At 39.4% G+C, this 13,067-nt stretch overlaps 1 protein-coding gene across 1 annotated transcript in view; it reads right to left on the bottom strand.

Moving 5' to 3' along the window:
- The window catches only part of LOC307261015 (transmembrane protein 47-like), a gene marked incomplete at its 5' end in the record, with an annotated part of 12,222 nt that extends 6,193 nt beyond the window's left edge, over positions 1-6,029 (bottom strand). Inside the window, one exon of the mRNA XM_080041451.1 lies at positions 5,915-6,029. Coding sequence (XP_079897577.1) covers positions 5,915-6,029 — 115 coding nt within the window. The remainder of the gene's footprint in view (positions 1-5,914) is intronic.
- Between the last annotated feature and the right edge of the window lie 7,038 nt (positions 6,030-13,067).

Raw genomic sequence — 13,067 nt, 5'->3', positions numbered from 1 at the left:
ATCAATTGTGGTGCTTTTATTTTGAAAGCCTAGTTAGGAAACCAGATTTGTTAATGCTCTTTGGAGGCAGCAGCATCTTTTCAGAGCCTCAGCAAGTTAAAGTCAGGAAAAAGCTTCCAAGAGGCATACTTTCATTATAGTTGACAGCAAGCAGACCATTCATATGCAAAAATGAAAGTAATTAGTTAACGTCAAGACGAGGATAAGGATAATAAAGGCCCAGTAATCGATCATAGAATTAATAATATGAATATATGTTTACTTAATATCAGACTCAAAGGCAACCAGAACATTCCTTCTGTGTTTGCAGTTTTTTACACTGATAAAGCTGATATGCAATAAAAGACATTTCGTAAACCAAAACATCTTAGAAAAAAATATGCAAAGATCAAAGATTAATGTTGACTACTTTTTATTGACAATAATGCAATCCGGGATTAAAGGGCCAGTCCAGATTGTCTAACTAACACACTGTGATATTGATATCATGTGAACAGAAGGTAATCCATAACACATTGTATCAAAACATCTGAACTATCCTTCTAGTGTGAAAAAAAAGAGATCTGAAGTAGATGTTGTAATGTGTTAATGGCCCAGCAGATGGCAGACATGTGACATATGGATGCTGTGTAGCCCACAAAATAGCAACACTATCTCTGCTAGTACTACTTTTTAATAACATTTTAGTGCCATGGTTTGTGTGATGATAGGCAGTAGATGACATTTTAATATGCAGCAGCAGCATTTGTTTGACTCTTTTGAAGCATTTAGTACTAACATGATTCTTGCTGTTCTGGGTTTATACCCTCATGGTTGAATGCATGGTATATATTAGGGCTGTCAAATTAACGCCTTAATTTCGATTAATTAATCACAGAAAAATGAACGCGATTAAAGTAAAGAAAGAAGCAGGGTAAAGGGGCCAAGGGCAAATAAGCATGAAGGTAGGAATACGTTTTATGTTATTCTCGCAGTGTCTGTGCATTATTGATTTAGTGGGTGCCTAATTAACAATGTAGGTTCAAAACAGTAGGCCTATCTCTCAATCTTCCTCGTGTCTCACTTTTGTTTGCTAGTTGCGATCGTCTCAACGGAACACCCGCCCCCTCTCACTCTTTCTAGCATATGCCTGTCTTTTTTCCTCCTTTGTGTGTGTGTGTGTGTGTGTGTGTGTGTGTGTGTGTGTGTGTGTGTGTGTGTGTGTGTGTGTGTGCGTCATTTAGCCTGCTTGTTTTTTTGTGTTTTTTTTCTTTGGGGGCTAGTAGTTCCTTAATATATTTAATGTAGAAGCCTGGCTGAGGGGAGGAGACAGAAGTTACGAGAGACGGAGAGAGAGAGAGAGAGAGAGAGAGACGAACGGTAGCCTATAGGCCTACAGTTGTTTATAAACAGGCATAAAAGTGTCATATAAGTGTGCGATTAATTTAGATGAATTAATCACAGAGCCTGTAATTAATTAGATTAATTTTTTTAATCGCTTGACAGCCCTAATATATGAATGAATACTTTATTCCGGACTCAAAGTTCCATATAAAAAGACAATACAAATACATGACAACACAAATTAAAATACATACAAGCATCGATTCCAATGTTTCCACAGCCCAGAGGAGAACCTTGTATCACTCTGTTTAGTGTCAGTGAGTGCAATTATTACTTTGTTTTTTGACTCTAAAAGTCGACACATAAATTTAAACATTAAATTCCTCAACACAGCATGAAAGGTGGGGACATTACTAGTCACAAACAAGGAGCTAGCACTTGTCCATCTAGGAAGCTTAAGGAGGATCCTAAACGCATCGTTATACGCTACCTGTAACTTTTTCAGTTTTGCTGTTCTATATTTACACCAGAGGTGAGCTGATATATATATATATATATATATATATATATATATATATATATATATATATATATATATATATATATATATATATATATATATATATATATATATATATATATATATATATATATATATATATATATATATATATATATATATATATATATATAAAGATGGGATACTTTTTGGCAGCTACGGATAAACTAAGAAACTAGTGTCATCATATATAAAGTACCGGTCATGCTCTGATTACTGATTGACTATTATTAATTAGATATGTTGATAATTCATTTGAAGTGACATAATTGTCACGTCATATTGCTTGTCGGACTAAAGGAGTTGTCATTGATCTTTCGACTGCCACACATTAGTTCATACAACTTCTAGCTAACTAAATCTAATCTTTGTCAAGGTTAAAGGAGCATTGATTAGCAAAAAAGAAAATAATCTCTTCTAAAATGTGATGCTTGTCATGAGTGATTTATTGACCAAATGACGTGAATGAATGAGGATGAGACCAGTTTACTGTATGTAATCCAAAAGGGATAATTATGTTTGTTTGTTTGTTACAGCAACCAGAAGTTGAGGCACTAACACAGACACTGATTTATATGAAAGCAGCTACTACTTTAAGCTGTTCAGTACAAGTAAATATTCGTTAGCACATCGTTCTCAATCCAAATAAAGTTGTCCAGTGCAAAGTACAAATAGAACACACTTTGAATTTCACCTCTGTTGCCCCCAGTTTGGTTTAATTCTACCCCTATCATTTGGAGCCTAGATTAGAGGGTTTCAGTATTTCTTGACATAAGGACAGTTTCAGACTAATGCCACCCTTCTCAGTCCTTATGGAGCTGCCAAGCTGCCAGCAGGGCATTTATCTGAGTAGGGGGAGTCTAGTATTAGAGCAAATCCATAGACAGAAGCATTGCTCATTTCCTTGAAGCGCCCCTCCTCCTCCTCCTCCTCCTCCTCCTCCTCCTCCCCGACTGAGCAGGCAGAGAGCTCTGTCATCCTCCTCCAAAAGCCCCTCATTAGAAAATCTGCCGAGCAGACAAAGCTACTTGGGGCGGCACAATGGAGACTCCCCACATGGCGAGTTGAAAGGGCATAAAGGAAAATCCAGGTCACGTTTAACTTCTTCTTTTTCTGTTTGGGATCCTCTCCCCCTAATTTTGACTTATCCACTGAGCCACCCACCAACAAACCTTCTGTTTGGTTTCATTTCATTGTGATATAAAAATGTAGGTGGTATTATTTCAATAAGAAAAGTCACATGGCTGGTTAAAACATTTTCTCTACAATTTAGATTTTAAAAAAATAACAAAGATGTAAAGAGAATGAGCTGATGGTGGAAGTAGGAAACGGGTAGAGCATTTTAAAAAGTGAACAGTCATGATGATGACTTGCATCTGTGATTCAGCACATACTTTAACTATGATGATGAATTATGTTTTATTGTGTCTATGAGGAAGTTAAAGCTTCTTTGCAAAGTGCTCATAACATGACGTCATCCCCTGTTGCACCTTGCAGCTGCAGCTGATTAGGCTCAGAATAAGCCTCTCAGGGTTTTTCCGGCTGTGAATCGGCTTCCATGGTAACTGATGAGGTCTTGTTTAATGATGCTGTCAATTGCTACAGAGGCCTGTTGCGCTCATCACCTCCCTCTTTAAGGTAACAGCAACATCACCCCATCACGAGTCATGCTGTGGTCAGACTGAGTGAACAGATTATCCTCATTTAAAAATTTGACATGACACTCAGGATCATGTATCAGGAATGATAACCCACATAACTTTCTCTAATTCATTTATTATGTCAGTGTTGTCGAATTTCTTTATTTTAACCACTTTATGTATTTTATTATTATTATATATATTTTTTTTACTATAGGCTACATCACAGATACTTTTTTAAATACTGTAATATAACCAATTACTTGAAGTCACCCACTCAAGAAGTACACAAATAGGATCAGCTTGTTAACTGAATGATAACATCCACATGCAAAGTCCCACAGACAATGCTAATATGCAGTGGTTGAACAAGTGCAACGTTAACAGTGTTCAGTTTTCTTTTCTTTTTTTAATATTTTTTGGGGCATTTTTATGTTTTATTTGAGAGTGCAGCGAGACAGAGGTGAAATGGGGCAGAGAGGGGAGTGACATGCAGAGAACGACCGCGGGCGGGAATCGAACCCGGTTCTGCTGCTGGGGGACGGACGCCCTACCAACTGAGCTAAGGGCGCCCCCCTGGTGTTCAGCTTTCTAGTTGACTATGTTAACATGTACTAATATATGCTAATTAGCACTGATATAAAGTACAGTTCAGGCTCATGTGAATCATAATTTTGACCTGTTTCTTGTGCTAAATGAAAGATTAGCTGTGAACTGTATTAAGGCTATTACTTAAGTACTCTACTTGGGTATTCCAATTTCTGGTACGTTCTACTGCACTACATTAATTTAATTAATTAAAGTTGGTTGTTAATTTAGAGATAAACGTTGACAAAAAACATATAATCAACAAATGAATTATGATGAATTATTTATGTTTAAAATGGTATAGTCTATTGAGCCCCTATCATTACCAGCTGCAACATTAAAGTGACACAAACATGCCTCAATAATTATAATCCAATGATAAGGTAAACATTATCCTAAAAAATGGCCATTCTGCAGCATACTGGGTCGTTTTACTTTTGGTACTATATACATTTTTTAAACATTTTAAACTTAAGATACTTTTTTGGCTTTTCTTTTTGGCGCACTTACCACTACACCACATGTACCCCCGTGAATGTGCGTACTGAATCTCACTGACAATTATCCAATAGTTGTCTTCACATTTAACTCAAAACCAAAAATGTCAACCTCATGGTGGCACTAGGGCCCACAGGAAAAGTCAGCCATCCTTGCTTGACCTAATAACACATCACTAATGACATGAGGCAGCACATTTATCATTGTATCCTGAACATTACTGTCATCAGAGCACATAGGGTTCGCTCAAAGTCACCAAACCTCAGCCTGTTCAACTGTTATCCTGACATTTGCATTTTTTCCACCCTTAAGTGAGTATTTCATTGTATCCTCCTGCAACTAAGGGCGCATTCACACTAGGCCAGCATACGAGTGCGTGTGAGAGCAGCTGGGTTTAAAGTGCCTGGTTCAATGTCATGTTGACAGTTAGCGTTAAGGGGGAGGCGACAGAATGTCTCCTTCATTTTCTGCGCTCTGATTTTTGCAGCTTGCCAGGGGATTCAAGCTGCTGGCTTTCCCTTTTCCTAAGTCTATTCTCACAACTACTGCTGCTGCGGTGACTCTGCAAAACGCTGAAGTAGGTTATGAGAAGGACAGTGATGGATTTATCTGGACTGCTGCAATGAGGGCTTTCCCACCGCGTCATCGTCACTGTCTCATCTTTACATGATTTCAAATGACCAGATATTGGAAGAGACAGCAATTACATTGATGAAGATGATTAAAGCTATAGTGCATAATATAAATGAATGCATGCTTAATTCAAGCCGTAGCCAAATAATCAGCTCGGCAAAACTCTCTCTGTATTTCTCAGTATGGCAGCGTTTACATACTGGTGTCACCACCTGACACTGGCGCAGGAGCTCAGAAAAATCCCAAGAACATCCAAGAAATGTTTCAGTTGTTGATTCTAATGCTAAGAAAAAACCAAGACTTACACTAGAAGGAATAAAATACATGCGTGATCTCCGCAGGCTTACCTCTTAGATGTACTGACAGTTGTAATTACTCAGAATTCCTCATGGTGGTGACAGAAGTTACGCACTATAGCTTTAGGGTGTTGTACAATATTTACATTTTGAGCCATGATCAGTAAAACCATCTAATTTTTTTTTTTACTTTGATGATGGGAACTGTAGACTGTAGACATTGTTGAATTCCACCCACTGGGATACATACAATTAAAAATACAACAAGCCTTATTTGTGTTAAGCGGTTAAAATTAAACGATGGCGGATGTATTTATATGAGACACTCCAGTGTTTTGCCTTCTATTTTGCAAAGCCCTGCTTGGCTTCACACTGACTTTGCGGTCCCACTGAGTTCCTGGATGTCCACCTGTCTCTCAGTGGCTTGACCACTCTGGGCCCAGTCTGCCAGCTTGTGGACATCTGTTTACTTCCTCCTCCATCAGTCGTCATGGCGGCAAACCGCCCCAAACTCCAGACCCCTCCTCTGGCCAGGCCTTTCTGGTGTCCCCCCCCCCCTCCCCCCTCCCCCAAACACCAGCTGTGAACCACTTATGCTTATCCTGCAGTCCACCTCATTCAGCCAGCACAGCACACTTTAGGACATTATCACTGCACTTATTTGTTTGCACACTGAAACTAAAATGAATGATGATGAATACTTAGTGAATATGGTTAAATTGTAGAGATATTAGCCAGTGTGGTTCTGAATACATCCATTGTATCTACTAAATATACTGTACTGCGGGACATGGCCACACGCCTATAATACACATGATCCTACTGACTTGTAATACTAAAGATGTGCATTAAGTATTTCAGTTCTTGGTTTGTTATATGTGTTCACATTTGCATTTCAATACATTCAACCTTATGGCTATAGGTATTAAAAGCTAGTCATTACTAAAACAGGAAGGAACAATGTGACTCAGCTGCTTTACCAAAATACATCAGGACGGAACATTTCTGCAGCCCGAATTTGAATAAATTCAAATGACCTGTTATTAATGGGCTCTTTATTTGACAGAATGAATACCGGAGAGCTTGTTGAGTTCAGTTCAATTTTATCATCTTTAAATCCTTTCACCAATTCAGATGGAGATCTCCGTAATATTTGAAAGACAAACATGCATGTGTATATGTGTTTTGTTTATCTGAAAACACTCTATTGTGTTATTGGGATATATATATACGTAGATATGTATTCAATGTCTAACATCTATTAACATTGAATTTAGTGATGTCACACTGTATCCTGCTGGTAGGGAGTATTAAAAAAATCTTTACGACCAAACAGCAGATATTAGGAAGCTTTCTTTTCTTCAAATCATATAACCTTAAAAAAAAAATCTCAAACTCCTAACAATGCCAAAAAAAGGAATTGATGGGACCAGATTTGGAAAGTCACAGAGCGCACGATCAGTTTTGGCATGAAACACACTGTGTGTGACACGGCACCCGGCTGGGAGCAAAATATCCAAAATCTGCTCCTCTTGCCATATGCCCGCAGCCTCATAAACTACCCCCTGCATGGACACTTTCTTCCCCCCCGACAGACTGTAGTGGCAGTGGGCAGTGGCCAATGGGGAGATCAGGGGTAGGGAATTAGAGTTATGCGTGACATGCAAAGGAGAGGCTCCAGAATGTAACAACAGCTGAGTTTTTAAAGTGAAGCTTTTTTACGCCTCAGGGGAGAACAGAAGATGACAAAGAGAGTGAAGCCTGCTGTGAAAAGAGTCAATATCTTTTGTTGACCCTTTCAATAAACAGAAACCTGTTATTCATTTGGTCTTCTCATTTAAAAGCAGTGGGCTACTCAGAGATGTTTCGGGCATCAACTTATTAATGAACAAGACGGACACAGTACAGAACTTAACATCTCTCACAACTTCAGCGATTGGAATCCCATGTTCAAGATACTAGACAGACAGGAGACCTACTTTCATATTATAGTGTGTTGTATTGCGACTAATCCTCCATGCCAAAGCCCAAAAATTAAAGGAATAGTTCAAAAAATGTATATTTTTAGCTTTTTGCCTTCCTCTCCAGCTTGAAAAAAAGTGACAGAAACCGTTCCTGTAACTGTGCTGCATTCTTAATATGGGAATTGGCAAAGGTCAGCTTAGCTCAAACATTGGTAATCAAGGGGAGCAGGTCAAAAGAAAAACTTTACAAATCACTCAACGTCTTCAAAAAAACGTTTTTCTTTTTTTTTTTTTTTTTTCATACATAGCCAGGAGGAACCAACATAGCAACTAATCTGAACTTGCTTATTGCCACCATCTTTGTTTATTTCTTTTTTTACAGTTCACAGAGTTCATTGAAACACTTTTGCTACCCACAATGTTGGAAACATTAAGTCATTTAAAAAAAAGTGTTTCAAAGATGGGTTGTTTTGGCGCGTGAACACATTTCCATCTTCTGTTTGCCCCACAATCACCCCAGGTCTTGGAAAATAAGATCAACTTTATGCAACCTTTTACATTTGCATTGTGGCCTAGTTTTTTGAGGCCCATAAGTCATCCCCGTCAGAGGAATTTCACAACAATGGAGCTTATTTGTTTAGAGGATGTTACATTTGTGTTATCCTCGCCACGTTCAAGCCTTTTGGGAGTATCGTTTGACACCTCCGCAGCCCTACATCTCACCTTTCTCCCCTGATGTATGTCACGGCCAACGGAGTGTCCACTAGCCTGACGGAGCCGTGCACTGAAATCCATACCACTCTACAATAACTAGCACAAAGCCCTTTTTATTAAAGTGGGTTACATGGCCACAAGGTTGAGAGAAGTTTAAAAGCCCCAGCTTGTAACTCAATATGAAGAAATTACCATTGTGGGGCCGAGGTGTTTTGTTTTTTTCATGTTGACAGTTTTTCCCTGTGGAGCATCTTAAAAAAACAAACCTTATCCATGTGCCAACACTTTTCCTGCATCCATCATATACTGTAAACCGCACATGAGTTCAAACAAAATCCACCACAAGCATTTTGTTCTCTATTTACCTTTGCGATGGGTTGTCATGGCCATCATCTGTAATTTTACTATTCATTATATATTATCATTAAGTGCAAACATGCAAAACGAATCCTAAAGAAGAGGAATTTGAGACCAAATACAAGAACTTTTCTTTCATGCGCTTTTCTTTGAAGCCACGTGACAACTTTTCAGACTACAGTGCAGCTGTTCTGTCAAAGGCAAAAAGTAAGAAAGCAGAAGCAGTATAGTTGAGAATGCGTGTCTGTCGTATATGTCACGAACGTGAGCCAGCTTGATGTTCCATTTTTTGATGACTGACTTGCAGTATAGAGTTTCATATTTGAACTACAAACTCATGGTCAAACACTTTGAATTACTCCTTAAAGGGGAACCAGAAGTCAAACACAGGCACTGTGTGGCATTGAAGCTTTTTATCCTTGACCAACAATGAGCTTCACCAGACCGAGAGCATCAAACTGTGGTTTGTCTCAAAGGGGACTCATTGGAGGGCACAGACACACACAAATACAGGCAGGCAAACACACACAGAGACACACACACAGACACACACACACACACACACACACACACACACACACACACACACACACACACACACACACACACACACACACACACACACACACACACACACAGAAAGACACAATCTTGTAGGGCGATGAGAAAATAAAAATCATTAAGGGTGGAGTCAATGATTCTAGAGAACACTTGTTGTCAAAATCAGTGATTATCTCCTCATTATCCGCTACATGTCAACATTGAAAAGAAATAAAGTGTTAATACACAGCTTAGGCTCTTTAAACAGGCATGAAAATAAAGGGTATGTAAACAAAGGGGGCCCATCGTAGCTAGCAACATATGGGTTTACACAGTCTAGGCTGTGTATTAACACTGGATTGTTTTCAGTGCACATACTGTAGGTCTACGGACAGTTAGCGGATCGTGAGGAGATATTTCCTGATTGTGACAAAAAGTGATTTTGACAACAAGCATTCTCCAGAATCACTCACTCCGCCTTTAATTCCTTGAGAAAAAAACAAAAAACAACATTTACTTTCACCTTTAGACAGAAGGTTCCTCATGTACAGTACATATGCCAGAATACCTACCACCCTTTCTCCCCAAAAAATTATAGCCTCCTTTAAGCTTTTTCTAAATACCCTTTTACCTTTTGATGAGACTGATGGCCAACTCCTCCCCAGCCCACACTCTCACTGCTGCTGGTACCTCCAGTGTTTCCACGGTGGGCGGGTCCAGGGCTCATTGGCTCTAGGACCCAGTGGCTCCTCCAGTGAGGCAGGCAGCGGGCCGGGCTCTCAGACTGAAAGCAGACAAAGGCGAGAAGAGAGAGACGGCGTGCCGCTATCCTGCAGCATCGACGCACACATTCAGATACACTCCCCCACAACGCACACGCTCCCTTCACTCAGCAGCAAGCAGCGACGCAGGTGAGTCCGCTACTGGGTGGGATATATCCACACACTTCAACTGATTGAATGAATCTATGAATTGGCATTGTGTTTAATTGGGAGATGTTCAATTTGAGATGATATTGTAGGCTATGTATGAATGTTTTTTTTGGGGGGGGATAAATAATTTTAGGTTTTTCAGATTTCATGTGATTTTGAGCAGGTGGATTGTGAGTAGGTGTGCGCACACCCACCCAACCCCCTCTTTTTTTTCTTAACTTGCATTTTTCTGTCGCTTTTCTCTGCCATGTGGCCGCACTTATTCCAGATATTATGACAAGTGTGGCATCTTGAAACTTTTTCCCCTATCCTCTTTGTGAATGTGATTTAAAACTGAGCTTGGTGTGGCAGTGTTCAATATATAGACAAATACTGTGTGTGTGGATCATCGTTGATGAAGATGACTGGTCATACAAATGTGGTGCTGGTTTGTCAGGAGTGTGTAGGCTAGTCACCGGGGTGTTGAGTGGGTGGCTCAGGAGAGGGGAAACCGAATCAGCCGAAAATGTGTTACTGCAGTGCTCCTTAATGCTCAGAGCAATGCTTTCAATTTGGGGAGAAATGCATGCGTTTTGCTGCGGTTATTCAGGTATTGCTTTAAAGTCTGTATCAACCAATATAAAGAGAGCTAATCATGATATCTAGTTTAACTCTTAAAGGCTTTGATGGTGTAGGGAAAAAAAAATCTGTGCCCAATTATTACTTCTATTGAGATGAGATGTACTACTTTCTGGACTGTGGAGCCCAAGCCGCAGCAGTGATGGTGATGTCACTCTGAAGGCAGGCAGGCAGGCACACTCTTAAAGGACAATGGACTGTTCTAGTTGATGCTCCACATGGGGAAGGGTCACTGTTAGCTCTGCCCATTAGTGCAGCAGATGGGCTTTGAAACCTGGCCTTTGTCAGCTGAGGAGCACCCATCCCACAGAAGTCCCACCCCTATCCGTGTGCCTGTCATCGTAAAACCCCAGTCAGCAGCATCACAGCCAGGGGTTAGCAGGGGGTTGGAAGGGCCCAGCCACATGGATGGATGGATGGATGGGTGGCGGCAGCATGTTTCCTTCTGTTCTATTTGAATGGCCTCTTGTTTGACAACGTGGTCCTCTGTACAGTACTACACCATCTGAGGCATTAAAGCACGGATGACAATGGAGGATTACAAATTGATAGACTCTGTGAGCAAATTGCTATTATAAAGAACTATGATGAACAAAAATATAAATGCTTTGTTTTTGCTCCAGTTATTCCATGTGCTGAAATCATAGATCCTAGACCTTTTTTTTTCTCAAATGTTGTTCACATAATTGGTTTAAATCTTTGTAGTGAGCACAACTCCTTTGCTGAGATAATCCATCCACCTGACAGGTGTGGCATATCAAGGTGCTGATTAGACGGCAACATTATTGGACAGGTGTAACTTAGGCTTGTCACAATAAAAGGTCACTCTAAAATGTGCAGTTTTATCACACAGCACTCAATCAATAGTCAATAGAATATCAGAAAATAGTGATAACATAGTTCAAAGATGACGTCTTGTTTTGTCCGATATGACCGGTCCTAAACCAAAGAAAATCAAGTTTCTGTCAACAATAAGTGAACAAACTCAGTTTTGGTTTCCGAGCCGGACCACCATGATGTAAGTTCATATTATTAAGTCAAATGATCATGATGAAATGTTGCTCACCTTTTTTTTAGGTAGAGTTTTGCACATTTTGTAGTTTGCTACAAAAGGTGCACAATGTAAAAAATGATAGATGATAAAAGTCCTACAATTGCTGTTTGAAAAAAAAAAGCAATATAGAGATGTGTTCAAATAACAGTGTCCCCAAAAGTCAATACTGTCACGTCCTATCAGAATGATAAATGACATGGATGACATCTTCCCCTTATTTGGACATTTGTATTCTTCTCCTACACATTTTCAAAGGCTGTACTTGTCTTGGGCAAACGGATAAACATTAAAGAGATAAGAATGTGGTCACTCATGAGTCATTGTGAGGGAACAGTACACAGAAAACATAAATGGAACAGGGCTTTAAACTGGGCATACATAACTTCCTCTTTTATGTGGGTGGGGTGTGGGTGCTTTCTGGGTGTGTATCTGTGTTTTGAATGTTATGGTTCAATGAGTTCTTGTGGTATTTGAGGGCTTTAGCTGTGGTCATCATGTGGGAAAGTTAAAAGGAAGAGAACAGTGTTTAAAAAGAAAAGCTGCCCCAGCCTTTGACCAGTCCTTCCCTATACAGCTCAGTGGCTAAATGGTTTATTGGTGAAAAGGTGCTTTTTTCTTTGCATAATATGTCAATAAGCAGGAAGGTCTGTTTCTTCTGTAACATTCAAATTATTCTATAAAAGATAGCATTGATGTGTTCTTTCAAATGGTGAAAAACGTCAACAAAACTTCAGTTGTAAAGTAGGGAAACCTGCATTTTGAAATGCACTAATATCACTTCCCTTACTGTAACACTATCTCCACTTAAATATTCAACACTTCCGTGAGTCCATTATTTCTAGTTAACTTTTTGGCATTAATGGCTTCATATTAACAGAACAGCTTAAAATAAATGGACAAATTCTTCCCCCTCCTGTGACAAAAAAACTATTTTGACATTAGTAATCTGAGCAGATAAACTTCTCAAGTGTCAACTCCATAGACTATTGTGTTGTCATCTTTTTATGTTCCTGGAGATTTTGGGATTTAATAGATTTCCAGTGTCTGAACCAACAATCAACCACTTACCAAATGTGCTCCATCAAGAGATAATTTTAGATCTACTCCATTGGGTTTTCTTTGTTTCCCATTTGCCAGTGACTGATTCATCAGTGTAAGGGAGACAACTGCACACAGGTGTATGTAGGCGAAAGACGGAGGAAGAGACCGAGACATATCCTATGTGCGCCATGCTATATACAGCACTTAAGCCAAAACAGATGAAACATTTGGATTGTAATTTTCCTCAAAGCAAAACAAATGTCACATCATTGATTAATTTGAAAATTTCTTCACAGAAAGCGGTATTGGT

The sequence above is a fragment of the Ammodytes marinus genome (assembly GCF_949987685.1).
Source record: "Ammodytes marinus genome assembly, chromosome: 14".
Taxonomy (NCBI): Eukaryota; Metazoa; Chordata; class Actinopteri; order Uranoscopiformes; family Ammodytidae; genus Ammodytes; species Ammodytes marinus.
Note: the sequence above shows the minus strand (reverse complement) of the source record. Positions and strands in the feature narration are given on the sequence as shown.